Raw genomic sequence first — 19,969 nt, 5'->3', positions numbered from 1 at the left:
TGTCTGCCTTGGATTAAAATCCAGTGCAAACCTGCTAAGCGGAATGAACCCACCATGTTTATTCTTGTAATTTTTGCGGCTTGGTCAATTTATAGTCCATTGTTCTGGTCTGTTCCAAAGGGCACGTAAACAGCAAGTCTTACTGATTCATTTGTTCCTAGAAATTGTGTAGTTTAGGTCCTCTTAAGCCTCTTAGAACATTCTTTACATCGTATTTTATAAGAGTAGGTTGGAATCTGGTATCTATATTAAGAATGTACTCACTGACTATGCAAGCACTAGCCTATAAAGACGCATCAGCTCTCTCCAGCGTTCAAGGCAGGAGAAAACAAAGGAAGTGGGATGGTTTCCTTTCAAAATAGATCAGACTCAGTTTATAGTCACTGAAAAAAAGTGAGGTGGCACTTCACCTCACTTCAAGCACTGGCTCCTGCAAAAACAAGCAGCATATATTTGGAGCAACTAAGGGCAAAACTTAGAATTGGCCCTTTTGTTAGAATTATACATTGTTAGAGTTGGTAGAGATCTTGAAGATCTTCGAGTTCAGGGGTTCCCAAAGTATGTGTCACTAGGGCCTTAGGGCCTCACGGTGCACCCACAGGGGTAGGATATCTCTGGTGGCCCCTCCTACCTGTAAGTCCTAGGTGCTGTCATCTTGGATTCAGAAAATCTTATGAGATTTGGGTGCCACCATTTTATGAAATCCAAGATGGTGAGGCCATGGGGGTGTTGTAACCCCCAGTAAATTTGGGAATTACTGATCTAGTCCAACCCCTTGCCAGCATAGGCAACTGCATCTCTAACACATGGCCGGCCAGTCTCCACTCACAAACCTCCAATGAGGAAGAGCATGAGGCAGGCTGTTCCATTGCCAGACAGCTCTTCTACATTAGGAAATCCTTCCTCAGGTCTAGCTGAAATGTGCTTTCCTGTTGTTTCAACCCACTGGTTTTAGCCCTGCTCTCAGAAACCCCAGAAAGTAAATTCTTCCCTTACATTTGCCTCCATTGGAATGAAATCAAACCTGCCAAGATCACTCTGAATCCTGATTTGGCCTTCCAAGAGTGTTCACTGTCCCTCCCAATTTTGTGTCATCTGCAAATTGGATAAGCAACCCCTCTGTCCTCTCATCCAGATCATTTACAAAAATGTTGAAAAGTACAGGGCTAAGGGAGAGCGCTATGGCACTCCCCTCAATGACCCCCTCCAGGTTAATGTTAGTGCAGTCCCCCTGGCCCTCAGAACACCTTCTAAGGAGGGGAAATGGGTGGCAGGGGAGTGGGTTGCACACAGAACCCCACCAGGTGGCGTCCTGGGAATATGCCCCCTGACCCCACCCCCTGTACTGCAGTGCTGACCAGCCCCTATTTATTCTGACCTTCCCGAGATCATCTTTGCAGTTCTGGGTACAATCACATGCTGTTTCTGTCTTAATGGTGCCTTCTTCAACTTCTTGTACATGTTCCTTTTGCTTCTCAGTTTTTTTTTTCTTTTTTAAATGTGCATCCACACTGATGTTCTTAGATGTATCTCCTCTTCTTATGGGAAATGTCTGCGATTATGCCCTTAGTATCTTGCTTTTCAGACAAGCAAGATCCCACCCCTCTTGGGCCATTTAACGGTTCACGTCACAGGATAGGACTGATGGCAGTCTTATAGCATACCCAGGGAGGGGCAGTGGGATAAGTACAGCACAATACGTCATGTAAGTGGCCCCTCCCACTTGCCATCTGAGCCATTCTGTGGCCTGCGTTTTGCCATGTATGCCCAGAATGGCTCTGACAAGTGGGAGGGGCCGCTTACACAGTGCATTGCACTGCTCTTGCCACACTCCCCCCCTCTGGCTAAAGTACTGACTGATGGTGCAATCCTCTAAGTCAGGAGTTCCCAAACTGCGGGTCGGAAGCCACCAGTGGGTCACAAGTCAACTTTGGGTGGGTCACAAAAATGCCTGGATATTTTTTTCCCCCGATCAGGTGGCAAACCTGCTTGTTCACACAAAGCCAAGCCCAGTCTGCCATTTGCAGTTGGTGAGTGCTTACTCAGTGAGAACAAAGTGCCTATCCCTGGTCATGACCAGGTAAATGATGTCACTTTGTCCTTAATGACATCACTGCTGGTTCTACGTGGGTCTCAAAAGACTATCATTTTAAAAAGTGAGTCTCGGCATTAAAAAAAATTCAGGATCCACTGCCCTAAGGTATCGCAGCACACTCAAGGGGGCACCATGGAATGCTCTCAGCGACCCCTCCTACCTATCTCCCTGGGTATCGCAACCTTTGGTCTTACAAAATCGCACAAGATTTGTGCACCACCATCTTGGATCATGATATTTTGCAAGATTCAAGATGGCAGTGTCTAGCTGAGGAGGATGCAGGGATGTCAAGAACCAAGGAAGTTTGGGAACCACTGCATTATACCACTATCTCAGTGGTCTTCAACTTTTTTATGCTATAATCCAAATCAATCAATCAGACTGGAGTTTCAACTCCAATCCCATCACCTTCCTGGGATCCAATCCACCCACTCCTGGCCCCACCCAACCTGTTTTCCCTTACCTCTTGTGCCTTCACAACAACCCTGTGAGGTCTCAGCCTGAGCACAGCCTGCCTTAGGAGCTGCAGGGCAAGACGCTGAGAAGAGGCTGTGCAGGATTATATCAAGAACTCAGTTTTGATAAGGCAGTCCCATTACTGAATTGGACCCAAGTCCTCTCTAGCACCGGCTTTGAAATGTTGCCGCGAACCCCCAAATAAGGGTTCACAACCCTTTCGGAGTCACGACCCTCAGGTTGAAGAACACTCCACTATCTGGAAGCAGTTTTTCCCCTCAAAGACAAGGAGAAAAAAAAATATTGCTTCTTTTCTTTAAACAATTGCAACAATACTTCCTCTGGAATAATTAAATTTAAATCCTCATTCTGCTGGTCTTTAAGATCATCTAGATAGTGCTCTTCTTTTATTCCCAATCATAAGTAATTCAAAATTAGTTTTGGACCATAAGAACGTAAGTGAACTCTGCTGGATCAGGCCTAAGACATCTAGTCCAGTTTCCTGTATCTCATCCTTCTAAACAAAGCAAAGTATTCTGTGCTAGGAAACAAAATGAAATCAGCTAATTACCTACTAGTCTGTCTTTGAACTGACTCACCAAAGCTTGACACAAGTGTGACTCATAAAAGTTTGGCACAAGTAAGGAATCAGCATTCAAAACGGTTTGCAGTTTCATTTAACTGCCGGACTGGGCATATATCAGGTATATAAAGAAAGGTCAAATCTTCCCCCATTTGAGTCAAGATCTGAATTTTGGTGCTCAATTTCACAATTTTTTCCCTTAATACTCCATACCTAGGAATATGCACCAGAATTGTTCTTTTTAAAAGAAACCGGCAACAGCTGAGCTTTACTGTCAGACATCAAGAAATTGCATCGTAAGGAAAACCATATTGTAATAAAACTGGCAAAAATTAGGGGAGTCTGCAAAGCATCTACACTATGATTTGTACGCAGGCTGCAAATTGCATATCATACCAGCTCCATTCATCTAACCAGTGGATAAAGAGCACTCTTGCTACACTGAAAGGCCATTGAATATTACCTCCTGCTTTCATGCCCTTATAATATAAATTGGGCTTGCTCACTAGATGGCTACACCTAATGCGATTCTAAATTTCTACTACCATCAAGACAGGTATTAGGCAATGTTCCTTCATGTGATCTTGTGTGGCAGTCAACCATAGAAAGGAACTGAAATAAAACTCAATTACATTCGTTATCGCTGGACCCCCCCCCCCCCCCAAAAAAAGTCTCTCTTGAAATTCTATGTGAAAGCTCAATAACCTTTGACAGGAATCTCTTCTAAAGAAAAAAAAAAAGATTTGTTAAAAATTCCTCATTTCTCTTCTGATTATACTAAGTCAATATTGCAATGAGTTTCCAAGTACCCTTCAAGGTCAAAATTTGGACAATCTTCTTCCTGTGGTTGTACCATTCCTGGTATAAGATTTAATATTTTTTGGGTTAAATCACACTATAATCGTTTTCATTCTTTTGATGAGATTATGCTGTGAGTTTAGCTGGCAGGGATGGTGTCAACTTGAACATTTTTTTTTTTTCAGAAGTTTTAATATATTCCTGTCTAATGTAAAAACTTGCAGAAACTCCCCCAGCTTTCTACTTTTTTTTCATTACATAAGAACCCTGTAATTTTACATGCCAGAGAAGACAGATCACCTCAAACTGAGCATCTATTCAAATTTATAGAGCGTTATTTTAGATGCGCTTGTTCTTTTTCTGAACAAAAAAAGATTCAGAGTCGGAGAAAACAAATTACTTCCAATCCTACTTCACCAAAATGACTAAACACCAGTAGGGTAGCTAGAGGGGGTACAAAGCACTAAGTTTTTCAGCGAGCCTCACCGTGGCGTGCAAGCAGCCACTCTCCCTCGGAGTCATTCCGGGCCGCTAGAGCAGAACAGAGGCATATGTCTGGCCTAAAATGGCTCTGAATGGGAGGGGGAGGGACCACTTGCATCCCACGGTGAGGCTCCCTGAAAAACTTAGTGCTTTGCACCCCCTCTAGCTACGCTACTGCTAAATATCATCTTATATCTTTTTTTCCACCACACCCGATCGATACCCTTATATATCAAATTCATATCCTTTATATCAAATTCAAGATATAAAATTTGTATACATACAGTGGGCTCTTGGTATCCATGGGGGATGTGTTCTAGGACCTCTCGCAGATACTGAATTTCACAGATAATGAGATCCATGGAGGGGGTTCAGTGCAACAATCACCTACCTGGGTGCTGCGTACAGCCTCCCGGACTCCTGAGAAGGCCTCCCAAATGCAACCGGAAGGCGCTTCCAGTTCACGCCGGTGACTTCCGGTTGCGTCTCAGAGGTATTCTGAAGCACAGGGAGGTTCCCAGCCTCCCCATGCCTCAGAACACCTCTGGACGAGACCAGGAGTACTGGCCTGAACTGGAAGCATCTTCCAGGGGCATCTTGGAGGCTTTCAAGCTGCAGACTTGGCAACCATGGGTTTGAGTATCCACAGATGCTGAGCCTGCATGTAAGGATGGCCCACTGTAATCAATATTGGGAACAGAAGAGGGGGGAGGGTAACATCTACCCTAAAAATGAATAATAATTTTCCTTGCGACATTTGGTCTTACTGATTAGCTGGAATTTTTCTAGTTTTGAATACATATTTGGCTGCATTCTAAGATTTCAAAGGGGGCAGCTCTATTGTCAGAGGTTGCTTCCTCCAATTTTATCTCAAGATCCTTCTCTGATGGAACAACCCGTTGAGTAACCACAACGTTCCTTCTGCTCGTAGCAGCAGCTGCCAGTGATAGAGGTGCATTTTAAGACTACCACCAATTAACTATTTATATAATGCCAACAGGATCAGTTCACACAAGCAAAAAAGCCAAATCCGTACCATGACGAGTTTACGGTTTAAGCGTTAAATGCTGAACCTGGTCAGCAAAGCACAAACCACAGTTTGTCCATTCAGATGAAATGGCAACTGTGGTTTGGCTGAAGGAGAAATGAAGAATCACGGCGTAGAGGGGGTTCCGAGCTGGAGAAAGCAAGAGGCTCTGGAGTTCTCATTCGTGCAATGCCACATCTTGGTCTTCTTTGCATCACACCTGAACGTGCTCAATGACAAGGGGAAGAGAGGAACAGTATAGGCAAATGGACTGCACATATTTATTCTGGCTTGGTTTCAGTACTCAATAGTATACTGCAAATATAACCACATCGAGGACAACTGGGGAAAGGCGTATCAGTTTAACTCTTGGCTTGTGCAAATATTTGCTCTGATCTAGTGAGTGAAATCTATGAATAGAAACGGAGAATTCTCTTCTGCCACAAGCACAAAAGGGTGCTGCGGAAAAGTGGTGGGAACCGTACCTGGTAGTCAAGTGAGGCGGTCCTCTGACAGCAGTAATTGTGTGCAGGGGTGTAGCTAGAGGGGGTGCAAAGCACTAAATTTTGCAGGGAGCCTCACCGTGGTGTGCAAGTGACCCCTCCCTCCTCCTCCCCTTCAGAACCATTTCGGGCGGGGGGGGGGAAGGCAAAATAGAGGCAGATGCATGACCAAACACGCATTTTTCTTCTTTGTGACAGTCAAGAGACACCCTGCCATTGCTCTGAATTCCTCCAATTCTGTGCTCTGAGCAACCTCTTATAGTCAAGTTCTTGTGACCTGCTAGGGTTAGGTTCCTGCAAAACCTAGCAGATACCAAATTAGCGGATACTGAATCAGTAAGCCTAAGGGAAAAATGGGATTACGTTCCAGGGGAGCCTCTTTACCATACACTCTGTAAACTTTATGAACCTGAACCTTTACTTGAAATCTATGGGACTTGGTAATAGTGAGGGTTCATCAATATCTCGAACATCAGAGCTTCCTCCTCTATACTGGCTATTCCTCAACTCATTGAACATTGCTGGCCCAACAATGAGGCCTCAGAGTTTAGCAACTGTTACCCTGCACATGACTGGTCTTGTCTGATCTTCGAAGCTAAGCAGGGTCAGGCCTGGTTAGTACTTGGATGGGAGACTGCCTGGGAATACTGGGTGCTGTAGGCTTAGACCAGGGGTGCTCAATAGGTGGATCGCGATCTACTGGTAGATCGCAAGGCAAAATGAGTAGATCGCGGAGTGCCGACCCCCCCCTTCAGGTGCCTCAGGGAGGAAACGGCGGGAGTAAGGCCCACTGTACTCAATGGGGCTTACTCCCAGGTAAGTGTGGCTAGGATTGCAGCCTCACAGCCTAATCCTAGGCATGTCTAGTCAGGAGTAAGTCCTGTTATACTCAGTGGGGCTCAAGGTACACCAACATACATTGTACACATAAATGTTATATGTTATGATGGCGCGAACATTGTAAAAAAAACTCTGGTAGATCTCCGGGCCTTGCTGGGTTTCAAAGTAGCTCTCGGGCCAAAAAAATGTGAGCACCCCTGGCTTAGACCATAGTCTTTCGAGACTGAAGGTTGCCAACCAGAGTTTAGCAGTAGGGAGGGGGTTGCTTCACCCATCCTCATCCTCCACCTGTCTCTTGGCTACTTCCCTTGACTTGCCCCAGCCCCAGAGAAGCTCTTGGGTAGCCTTCCAGAGACCTCACATCATTGTCCTCTCATTGTTGCCAGGGTTGTGAAGGTTCAGCTGGAGTTCTAAAGATAGTGCCCAAAATGGTGGGGCAATTCTCTACGGGCCAATACCAATGTGGTGCTTCACCACGAACTATGACGGAGTGGTCCTGTCTCTACCCCTGCACCGCACGTCCTATCTCTACAGGACCAGAAACACAGCATTCCATCACTGCAGTGCTTTTTTCAACTCTAGGCAGCTGTTTTTTGTAATGCCAAACAAGAAGGATTTTATGTGCCTCTGTTTCAAAGTAACCATGAGCCAAACAGAAAATTCTATATATTGATGCAATATGGTGCCAGAAATGGGGATAGTTTTCTGTCAGCAGAACAACCCATTTCCTTTTTTTTCAAACAAATGTTCTTTTGTTTGACTACAGTGAGGCTTGGATTTGATGTTTCTTAGACATGTGACTCCGGCTTCTTATTAGCAAATGTCTGGCAATTGGCCTTCTCTATGATGCAAGTTTATGGGCATGTTATCTTAAAACACTGCAGCTAAGTCTGGATGACTGACAACTGCAATTTCATTTCTATAGGTCCGATAAGTAGAATTCCTACCGGTCAAATTCAAATAAATAGAATGTTCCACTTCAGTTATATTTAGATTCCATAAACCAGTGGTTCTCAAACTTTTTTTTTTCACTTTGTAGAATGACAATCGGTTGGGACCCCCCAAAAATGATGCCATTAAACCTGGAAGTGATGTCATGGCTGGAAGTGACATCATCAAGCAGGAAAATTTTTAACACTTCCCATACAACCAAATCAAATCAAATGAATCAATTAAGTGGGTTTACAATGAGTTTAAAAATTTATTTTTAATAAAGAAGAACCCTCCTCACCCTCCCAAGCAGCTGCTGATCTGTTTAAAACACACATTGAAATGAATGGAGACCCATCCGAAATTGGTCCACGACCCGCCAAGTGGGTCCCGACCCAAAGTTTGAGAAACACTGTGACATAAACTATAATCAAGAAAGCACTGTTTTTACATGTTGATTATCCTTTATTTTTTTAAGTAGAATTCTAAAACCTGAAATCTTCTAGATTTATTTTAAGTTATCATCTCCAGCTGTTTTCTACCTGAAAACAAACAAAAAATGTCTATAATTTTACATGCTTTATCCACATATGCAACACTTCGTATTTTTGAGGTAGCCTCTCTGAATGCCAAATACAAAGGAATGGCAAGAGGATGCAGGTATGTTGTTGTCTTGTGTTTGCCCGTAGGCAGCTGGTGGGCCACGATGAAATATAGGAAGCTGGACTAGACGGGGACTCAGCCTGATCCTGAAGGCCTCGTCTTGTGTTCTTATTCACAGATAAAATGACTACATGACCTTATCACTCTAAGAGCCCTGTCCTCTCCTTCTCTCTCCTGCTGGTGCAGCTGCGCCAAAAACAGGTATACTGTATCCAATAGAGGGGAGAATCAGAAAACTTAAGCAGGGTAGGGAATTTAAATCCCCTTAATGCCACGTAAGCCTCCAGACCTGCAGAGGGCAATTTCACTAGCACAAGTCCAAGGAGAGAAAGGGGGACGGGGAGGCAGTGAAAATGAAGGGTAGGATCCAGCATGCTCCATCGCTGTCAGATCCACTCCTCTTCCACAGGTTGTCATGCCCCCTCCATGCCCAGTTTAGCCCCCAACCATTCAACACTTCTCCTGCCACTTCCCACACTGGCTTACCTGCTTCTGTGGGTGGCTGGACTCTGACATTCTTGCCAGCATCCAGTGCTTTCCCAGCAGTGGCCAGCAATAGAATACATTTTCCACTGCTAGCCAGAGCCCATAGGACTGGCCTGAACTTACCTGCTTATTTCTTTTTTGACACAAGGAACAGTTCTTTTTTATTCTAATATATTTAAATACATATACAGCACGATCTGGATAAACTGATTGTAATTATGGAACATGAAAAGCACTGAAAGAAACATCTCCTTGCAAAATTGATAGGGATAAACCAGACCCAACGTCCACACAGGGCTACTATCTACACATATGTTTGTGGACACCGTAGAAGCATCTGGCTGGCCACTGCGGGGAATAGGATTCTTGACAAGATGGATCCTTTGCTTGATCAAACGCATATCTAAACAAATCTGACAAGTCGGTGGTAGGGTGAAGAGCAGGGCATCACTAGAAGAGAGCGGGGGGGCGGCCACACCAAGTGATGCTCATGGGAGGGTGACAAAATTTTTAAAATCTTGGTACTGTCAAAGAATACCATCATGTTATATATCATTCAGTGTGCATTTTCATGCAGAATGCAATGAAACAAACCACGTTGAAGTATTTCTATTCTGTCAAAAGTTATAGCCAAAAAAAACCAGTGGGGCAGGGCAAAGGTGCATCACCGCAGACATCACTCAGGGCATTGAGCCGCACACTGCATTGGAGGAGGTCCATCATGGGGTTGACACACTGGCCTCCCGTACCGGGTGACGTAAACCCTAGTGACAGCACTGGTGAAGATACAGGTCTGGTAGTCAAAACAGTTTCTGAACCACTTTGCGGTCAGCCCTCACAGGATTTAAAGAGCATTGCAATATGGATTTTACCTGATAGGACAACTTCAACGAGGTCACCTTCTTGGATATCAGTGGCTGATTTCACCAGCTGCAGAATATTTTCAGTTGTTGGGTCATGACGAAACAGCAGGATTTTATCATACATTCCATAGAAACCACATTCAGGAAACTGAAAACGAATAACATTATCTTAGTGAGGTACAATACAGAGATATTTTTTTCTTGTGTGCATCTTGTGCAAAGATAAAATAGGACAACAAATAATAGTTGGGGTACTAACGAAGTAAACTGCAGATTGTGAAAACATCACCTCCTTTTGCAGGGTTGCAGTTATCAGTTATAATTCAATTTTAGAAGTGGAGACATCATGAAAAATCCATATTCCAAAATGGCACCCATGCAAAAATGGCTACCTTTTAATTTTTTAAAATCATACTTATGCATGTCCATATCAAATATGAGCATTCATGTGGCATGATTTCAGTGCTTTTTGAGGTTGATAAATCCATTTGTGAACATTTAAAAGAATTCTGAGTCAAAAAGAATCAAATTATTTATATACGCATAATTCTGTGAATATAATCTTCATATTTTTACACCGTAAAATATGTGAATAAGTGACATGATATATAGTTTCAACTTATTAAAATAAGGGAAAACTAAAAAAATGTGTACAAGTAAATATGGTTGGCAACCTTCAGTCTCGAAAGACTATGGTATGAGCCTACAGCACCCGGTATTCCCAGGCGGTCTCCCATCCAAGTACTAACCAGGCCTGACCCTGCTTAGCTTCTGAGATCAGACAAGATCAGGAATGTGCAACTGGGAGGGGGACACAAGTAAATAATTTTACTTACAAAGCATTCTTCTACAGTTGAAGGCATTAAAAGTGCGCATAAGAACATAAGAACAGCCCCACTGGATCAGGCCATAGGCCCATCTAGTCCAGCTTCGTGTATCTCACAGCAGCCCACCAAATGCCCCAGGGAGCACACCACATAACAAGAAACCTCATCCTGGTGCCCTCCCTTGCATCTGGCATTCTGACACAACCCATTTCTAAAATCAGGAGGTTGCGCATACACATCATGGCTTGTACCCCATAATGGATTTTTCCTCCAGAAACTTGTCCAATCCCCTTTTAAAGGCATCTAGGCTAGACGCCAGCACCACATCCTGTGGCAAGGAGTTCCACAGACCGACCACACGCTGAGTAAAGAAATATTTTCTTTTGTCTGTCCTAACCCGCCCAACACTCAATTTTAGTGGATGTCCCCAGTTTTGGTATTATGTGAGAGTGTAAAGAGCATCTCCCTATCCACTCTGTCCATCCCCTGTATAATTTTGTGTGTCTCAATCATGACCCCCCTCAGGCGTCTCTTTTCTAGCCTTTCCTCATAAGGAAGGTGCCCCAGCCCCGTAATCATCTTAGTCGCTCTCTTTTGCACCTTTTGCATAAAATCAATTTATTACATTAAGATATAATGTGCAATAATATCCTTGATTTTTTTTTTTAATATAGTAGACCTCCAATTGTCCAACACTCTTGATAGTCTGACATCATAATTGCCTGGGAGTGCTTCCAACTTGGGAGCAGATTCCTGATCTGACTGGCCCTGGCACAAGTGCAGTCACACCTGGCTTAGTGATAACATCAACAAAACTCTGGAAGCCACTCAGAGATAACTCAAGCCGTTTGGCAGTCATGTAAGTCACAACCCTATCGCTATGGGTTGTGGCAGGCTGACCAGGTACAATGGAGGATATAGTGCCTATACCTTTAATCATTGTATAGAAGAGGGAATTTGACAGGTGCAGCTCAACATGGAAGGGTTCAAAAAGCTGCACCTGTCAAAACTCCGTCTTCTAGACCAGGGGTGCCCAAACCCCGGCCCTGGGGCCACTTGCGGCCCTTGAAGCCTCTCAATGCAGCCCTCAGAGAGCCCCCAGTCTCCAATGAGCCTCTGGCCCTCCGGAGATTTGTTGAAGCCCACACTGGCCCAACGCAACTGCTCTCAGCGTGAGGGCAACTGTTTGACCTCTTGTGTAAGCTGTGGAATGAGGGCTCCCTCCACTGCTTGCTGTTTCATGTCTGTAATGCAGTAGTGGCAGCAAAGGAAAGGCCAGACTTGCTTTGTGCAAGGCCTTTTATAGGCCTTGAGATATTGCAAGACCTTCATGCATTCATAGAAGTTCATCTTTAATATATTCATTTATGTAAACTTATGTAAATTTATTCAAATTTCAAATGTAAACTAATTCTTTTTCCCCCCGGCCCCCGACACAGTGTCAGAGAGATGATGTGGCCCTCCTGCCAAAAACTTTGGACACCCTTGTTCTAGACCAGGGGTGCTCACACTTTTTTTTGGCTCAAGAGCTACTTTGAAACCCAGCAAGGCCCGGAGATCTACCAGAGTTTTTTTTTACAATGTTTGCGCCATCATAACATATAACATTTATGTGTACAATGTATGTTGGTGTACCTTGAGCCCCACTGAGTATAACAGGACTTACTCCTGAGTAGACATGCCTAGGATTAGGCTGTGAGGCTGCAATCCTAGCCACGCTTACCTGGGAGTAAGCCCCATTGAGTACAATGGGCCTTACTCCCGGCGTTTCCTCCCAGAGGCACCTGAAGGGGGGGTCGGCACTCTGCGATCTACTCATTTTGCCTCGCGATCTACCAGTAGATCGCGATCCACCTATTGAGCACCCCTGTTCTAGACAGTGGTTAAATGTATAGGCACTCTGTCCTCCACGGTATCTGGTCACCCTGGGTGATGGGGACACTAGATCCAGGGATCAGTTGTTAGCACCTTGCAAAAGTCCAACATATCTGATCACTGGGTACCATATAGGCCCCGAAATATTGTATTTTACTGCACATACATTTGTAGCCATTGAAACAACAGAGTAGCAAGATCTTGCAAAATTTGGAATGATTCATGTGGACCTGACACACCAAACCTTGTGAGAAGAGATAGGGCCAAGGTAAGACTGAAAAGTGGGGCAAGGGAGGAGGTAGATTTAAGGAAGGTGACATCTACAGAGGAGAAGGAGAAGGGAGAAAGTGAAGAACACTAATCGAGCAACCTCATTCTTGATCTCCCATCCAAGCAACTGACCCTACTTAGCTTTTCAGACCAGGCAACAGCTCAACCTCCAGTTCCTGCCTTTGGAAGCTTTGATTCTTCCAAAATCTCTTCAGAAATTGTCTTTGAACTTGTCATCTACAGTCCCACAGACCTACTCACCACAGCCTGCCGTTCTTTGACCACTGAGCACTGCTGAAACTCTTCAGATAATTTTTCAGATAAATCTTAAGCCCAGTGGCTCAAAGAACAGCTTCTCTATCACGTCGAACAGTAATAAAATGTTAATATTTACAACACTTTAGCAAGGTGCCTAGAGTTACTTGCTCTGGAGTAAACAAACGTGAGTCAGTAAGCCTCATCCTGTCTTCAGAATCATAGGCAAAGGAGAGTTTGAATGATTTATAACTAATCAAGGAGAAAAGGAAGACAAACAAAAATGATTAGTAAGGGAAAGAACTTTATCTCACTTCTTAATGCGATCATTGCTTCAGGATTTATATACATTTTTTTTATACCCCAGTCTGTCCAGCTCCAGCTCGCTTCTCATTCTGCCTACTATAATAGCTGCCAAGATTCAAAATTACTCCAACAAGTACTTAGGGAAAGTCGTTTCCCTAAAATAAACATCACTGCTAACATAACGTCAGTTTTTCCCAAACACTTCAGGTAAACAAATTTATTCTCTATTTGGAAGTTCCCCAAATAAAACACAGAGCAATCGAGTCAAAGATAAGGCCGATCAATAGGTGTTTCTGGAGTGGGGTGGCAACTCCAAACCAGGATTTTAGTTGTGCATGTATGGGTATCTATGGCTGCAATCCTAACCACACTTTCCTGAGTAAGCCCCATTGAACAAAATAGGACTTACATCTGAGTAGACCTGGTTAGGCTTGTGCCCTATGTTTTCAAAGACAGGTCGACAGCTAATGGTTCCCAGGATCCCTCCCCCCTTCTCCAACTAAAGACTGGGACTGTACTAAACTTCCTCCAATATGTTCTATGCACTTATCCAGGGGTGCCCAAACCCCGGCCCTGGGGCCACTTCCGGCCCTCGAGGACTTCCAATACGGCCCTCAGGAAGCCCCAAGTCTCCAATGAGCCTCTGGCCCTCCGGAGATTTGTTGAAGCCCGCACTGGCCCAATGCAACTGCTCTCAGCATGAGGGCAACTGTTTGACCTCTTGTGTAAGCTGTGGAATGAGGGCTCCCTCCACTGCTTGCTGTTTCATGTCTGTAATGCAGTAGTGGCAGCAAAGGAAAGGCCAGCCTTGCTTTGTGCAAGGCCTTTTATAGGCCTTGAGATATTGCAAGACCTTCATTCATTCATATAAGGTCATCTTTAATATAGTCATTTATGTAAACTTACGTAAATTTATTCCAATTTTAAATGCAAATTAATTCTTTTTCCCCCCGGCCCCCGACACAGTGTCAGAGAGACGATTTGGCCCTCCTGCCAAAAACTTTGGACACCCCTGCACTAATCCAATCCCTGAAAATTCCTAAAATTCTCAGTTTTCATTTTTACAAAGCAATTTCTTTTTTGCATTCATCACTGAAGAGTTAAATTTTTTAAAGATGAAGGCACTTGCTTCCAGGACCAGTGAGAACAGATATTTATTGTTGAAATTTTGTATAGAATCCTTCTTCCAAGGAGCTCCATGTGGTGTACATGACTCCTCCCTCCTTCTAGGCTCGCAACAACCCCATGGGGTGCATGGGCAATGACTGTGGCTGCATCGGCTGACAATATACCACCTACCAAGTACACTGTTAAAGTGATTATATTTTATAATTATAATTTATAAAAATGCAGCCTTGGAATAAAAACACGTAACACCATTTTTCCTCCTTGGAGAAAAAAAAAATCTGCAAAAAAAAATTAAAACATTAATGAACACGACTACCTATGAAACAGGCTGGGCTCTGCAATTTATCTTTGCATTCCTCCGTTTTAAGCACTGACATTGCTGCTTTTTGATGATGCAACCATTGCTTGTCTCTGCTACTTAGGTGGAGAACAGGCAGCTGTCGTCCTGGCACAACTCTTTCCTGGTCCTTATTCAGTTCATCATGTCACAGCTAAGAGTATATATATTGGCAACCTTCAGTCTCGAAAGACTATGGTATCGCGCTCTGAAAGGTAGTTCTGGCACAGCGTCTAGTGTGGCTGAAAAGGCCAATCCGGGAGTGACAATCCCTTCCACACCGGGAGCAAGTGCAGTCTGTCCCTGGTCTGTCTCCCTGGATGTAAGCCTTCCTTCTTTGCCTCTTAGACTGTTGGCCAAGTGTCTCTTCAAACTGGGAAAGGCCATGCTGCACAGCCTGCCTCCAAGCGGGCCGCTCAGAGGCCAGGGTTTCCCACTTGTTGAGGTCCACTCCTAAGGCCTTCAGATCCCTCTTGCAGATGTCCTTGTATCGCAGCTGTGGTCTACCTGTAGGGCGCTTTCCTTGCACAAGTTCTCCATAGAGGAGATCCTTTGGGATCTGGCCATTATCCATTCTCACGACATGACCGAGCCAATGCAGGCGTCTCTGTTTCAGCAGTGCATACATGCTAGGGATTCCAGCTCGTTCCAGGACTGTGTTGTTAGGAACTTTGTCCTGCCAGGTGATGCCGAGAATGCGTCGGAGGCAGCGCATGTGGAAAGAGACTGAGCTACAAATTAGGTCTGCCTTAGTTTGAGTCTTCTCTCTGCCATCAACTCACTAGATCAGTGGCGAAGCTACAGGGGTGCAAAGCACTAAGTTGTGGAGGGAACCTCACCGCAGCAGCCCATCTCCTTTGGCGCAAAACAGAGGCAAATGCAGGATGGAGTGCGTGGGCAGTAAAGGCAAATGCAGCCATTTTGCTCCCACCGACCAGAATGGCTCTGAAGGGGAGGGCCGCTTGCACACTGTGGTGAGGCTCCCTGCAAAACTTAGTGCTCTGCACCCCCCTCTAGCTATGTCACGTCACCTTGGGCATGCCAGCTCTCCCTCTTGGCTCCCCCGCTGGGCTAGTAGTACTTGCTTATATTACAGGGTTTTTGTAAAGGTGCAATCGGCATGACACCAGGAAAGCACTTTGCACACTCAGAAAGGGCAATTAAAATGTTTATTATTATTATTATACTTCATTGCAGACTATGCTGGGCTGGTTTTATTCTGAAATTCAGGATCTAGCTTAAGATCCTGGGAAGCAGAGTTGTGATGGTTGTTATGGTTTGTTACAGTTGTGGCTGTGGTTGTTGTTTAACATCATCATCATTACACGAGACACCTGCGTTGGCTCGGTCATGTCATGAGAATGGATGATGGCCGGATCCCAAAGGATCTCCTCTATGGAGAACTCGTGCAAGGAAAGCACCCTACAGGTAGACCACAGCTGCGATATGAGGACATCTGCAAGAGGGATCTGAAGGCCTTAGGAGTGGACCTCAACAGGTGGGAAACCCTGGCCTCTGAGCGGCCCACTCGGAGGCAGGCTGTGCAGCATGGCCTTTCCCAGTTTGAAGAGACACTTGGCCAACAGTCTGAGGCTAAGAGGCAAAGAAGGAAGGCCCATAGCCAGGGAGACAGACCAGGGACAGACTGCACTTGCTCCCAGTGTGGAAGGGAATACCATAGTCTTTTGAGACTGAAGGTTGCCAAGAACATTACACAGGCCTACCCATATTTTGTTGTTGTAAAAATTAGACCTATTCTTGGGTATATTTGGGGTGCTGAATCAAAAAATGGCATTGGTTTTGCCCGATTGGCTCTAGTTTTTAAAGTACATCATACCTCCTTATATGCTGATTTAGGCAACTTTCTCTGGAGGAAGCTGATGCCATGGCTTCTTTATGAGTGAATCAGCATATATGGTGGCTATGACATAACCCCAAAACTAGAGCCAATTAGGCAAAACCGATGCCATTTTTTGATCCAGCACCCAAAAATATCCTAAATTTGTTCATCCTGGACAATTAAAAAAATGTTTCATCTGTTCGTAGGCCTGTATTATTTATCATTGTCAATATCATTATTATTATCATTATTATTATTATTATTTTGATCAGCTCGCAATATGGAGGGTTGAGATGAAACAATGTGAGGTTGTAAGATGGTGAGGTCTTCTGACTCAACTAACTTGTTGAAGTGTTCTTTAGGGTAAACAGGCCCTGAGTAAATCCAAAGAGATTTTTCTTTTTCTTTTTAAAACTTGCATTTCTTTTACAATAACTTTCTAGGCAAACAATATAACAGTTGGTTCCCGGGGCGGGCAAAGTTGGCAGGGCAACTGAAGTCACAACAATCCCACAGAGAAGGAAGCCAGAACCAGCCAAGTCTGTGGGCAAGCTGAAGCTAAAATATCCTGCCATGTGCCTCAAACCAAAGGAGACCAATCTGGATGCAGAAACAGATTTCGGCAACAAAATCACCCACACTGGGTGTTATGCAAACACAAGATGCAGAGAAGGAAACCTATGGCAAGCAGAACCGCACATGGGCCTGTGCATGTAGCTGTATCCAGTGTCCAGTACAGAAGGTTCCTCTGCCTCTCTGCAAGTTCAATGCCAATAGCATGCACAAACCATCTTCTCCAGTGAACTAGATTTGTTGGTGAACTTGGTGAACTAGGCTTGGTGAACTAGATTTGTTGCCTGCCCACACTACAGATGGCACTGTTGATTTAAGAGGACCATCTACCCAGTATCTTGTTGCCAGCAGCGACCAGTCAGACCTCTCCAAGTAGCCACAAGCCAAGCACAAGGGCAACAGTCTCCTCACAACATTTGATTCCAAACAACTGAATGAAACACCATCTCTGAACATGGAGGTCCCATTTAACCATCATGGCCAATGCATGGAGACCCATTTGTCTAATCTCTCTTTAAAGCAGGGGTGTCCAGCTCATTTCATATGGTGGGCCCAAGAGCATTGATAGTGTCTTCCGGGGGCTGGAAGTGACATCATTAAGCAGGACGTAATGTCACTACGCAGATGATGGCCAGAAAGAAGCTCTTGAAACTCATTAGCTGCAAATGATCGAAGAGAAAATGCGCAAATCCTGATCATAGTTTCCGAGTTATGAGAGCCTAATTATCACACAGGATGTCCTTTTAGCAGAACTAATTCTGCTGCAGCACCTCTTTACAGCTCAGCAGATGCTCTGTGAATTAACACCTCAGCAGAAGCGGCACGGTTTCAAGGGCAGCCCATGTGATAACTGGGTTCTCCCAGCACCCCCGGTTGTGGCTCCCTGTTGGAGTGCACCTTGCCACATAGCATCCCTTATCTTTGGAGACTTCCATCCCTCTCTCTCTCCCACAGAGTCTGGAGAAGCGGCACTGCTGAAAGGGCAACACTGAGAGCCCCTTCAGAGATATTCCAGGTGGAGGGAGCAAAACAGAGGCCTTCGTTTTGCTCCCCCACCTGGAATGGCTCCAAAGGGGAGGAGGAGGATCTATTTACATGCAGCAATGAGGCTCCCTGCAAAACTTAGTGCTTTGCACCCCCTATAGCTATGCCACTGTGCCCATGTGCCAAAGGTATGTTCATATTATGAAACTGTTCCCGTGCATTGTTTATCACAGAAAGTCTATCAATTGCCAATGATGCCTATAGCGTTTAGCATAACTTATTTTTATTTATTTAGCAAAAGTTTCAGGGTGATGAAGGGCAGGCCAGAGAAGTCACTGTGACAGCGGAGTTTCAATCATTGTTCGGTTGCCACAACAACCCAACCAGAAGCTTTTTAACAGGGTAAACATTTATTTATTGGGCAGAACAGACAAATCCATGACAGTTTAAGACTTAATAAGAAAATGATGGGCAAACATTCCCCTCCCCCCCATCATAACCATCAAAGGTCTTTAAATAAGATTTTCAATTTTTGAATAAGATTTTCAGCTGACAGAGTCCACTAGTGCTCTTCAATATGTCATAAAAATAAAATTCTGAACAAGATATCATTCATCACAGGTTCTCACACTGTGGTTCAGAGGTACTCACACTCCAGGTCGCAACCCAATTTATGGTGCACCACAGGGCTGGCATGACCTAGAAGCTACAAGGCATTCTGGGCCATGTCATGCCCCAGAATGCTTTATGACTTCTAGGTAGCGCCAGTGCGCCACCCACTTAGCTAGCCACGATGTGCCCCAGATTGCCTTGTGGTCTTGCATTCTGGGCACGACCCGGAAGCCGCAAGGCATTCTGGGGCGTGATGTGACTGCCATGGCGGACAAAATGGGTTACAGCAGTAAAAAATTTGAGAACCGCTGGCTCTCATGTCATCAGGGTTGCTTTTAAATGCAGCATCAAGTAACAGAACAGAACAAATTGACTGGGATTGGCACAAACCCATCTATAAGGATGTCCTACTCTCACTTGCATCAGGAATCTCATAGGGCATCATGAATCTGGGTACATTATAAAATGAAACCTCTCTCCAGACAATTTTGCAAGGGAGAACAATGCATTGGGGGAAAGAGCAAAAGATGTGCACTCGTGCCCCTAGATTTATGTGGGAGGGGCCAGTTTGGACATGTCATCCAAACCGAGCCACCATCTCTTCCACTGCAGTAATTTGTTTGATGGGCACATTAGCACACTCCATGGTATTTCAAAACAGCTGATAAGTAAGAGCGAGTTTTAACCAGTGGCGCAGCTAGAGGGGGTTGCCTCTGTTTTGCTCTTGTGGCCCGGAATGGCTCAGAAGGGGAGTCCTCTCTAGCTACGCCACTGGTTGTAAATTTTTTCCCATTCCAGATCTCGAAATTTGGTTTTATCTGGTACCTTCAGGATTCCGTTCAGGACAACCAACAGCCCATTCTAAGCATGTTGGGGAGGCGCATAGACACACACATTTCTCCTTCATCTAGTGCACCATCCTACTGCCTCTACTCCACGCAATTAAGCAACAGCAGGATTATGTGCTGAATGGAGGGGAAGGGGGTAGAAGATGTGCACATTCACATTACTCCTTCACGTGTCTGAGAGTATTGTTCAAAGTAGACCAGAACAAGGAGGAAAAATATAACATCAAGCTTAGGTGACTGCTTGCCTGCCTTGTTACACTAGGGGAGGGGTAAGCAGGTTGACTGAAAGAGAAACCTTAGACTCATTCTGTGAGGATATTTAAGTATATAATCAATGTCTGCTTTATTTGCTAATTGGAACAGGAAAGTAGCATTAAGTATCACCAA

General features: G+C 44.6%; 1 protein-coding gene across 2 annotated transcripts in view; it reads right to left on the bottom strand.

Annotated features, from left to right (window-relative positions):
- PRKD1 (protein kinase D1) overlaps positions 1-9,866 on the bottom strand; it is a 62,913-nt gene extending 53,047 nt beyond the window's left edge. For both annotated transcript variants that reach the window (XM_066614441.1, XM_066614450.1), the window contains exon 1: positions 9,737-9,866. In XM_066614441.1, coding sequence (XP_066470538.1) covers positions 9,737-9,851 — 115 coding nt within the window. In that variant the 5' untranslated portion in view covers positions 9,852-9,866. The remainder of the gene's footprint in view (positions 1-9,736) is intronic.
- Between the last annotated feature and the right edge of the window lie 10,103 nt (positions 9,867-19,969).

The sequence above is a fragment of the Tiliqua scincoides genome, chromosome 1 (genome assembly GCF_035046505.1).
Source record: "Tiliqua scincoides isolate rTilSci1 chromosome 1, rTilSci1.hap2, whole genome shotgun sequence".
Classification (NCBI taxonomy): domain Eukaryota; kingdom Metazoa; phylum Chordata; class Lepidosauria; order Squamata; family Scincidae; genus Tiliqua; species Tiliqua scincoides.
The sequence above is the reverse complement of the archived record's forward strand: the minus strand, read 5'-3'. Positions and strand labels throughout refer to the sequence as shown.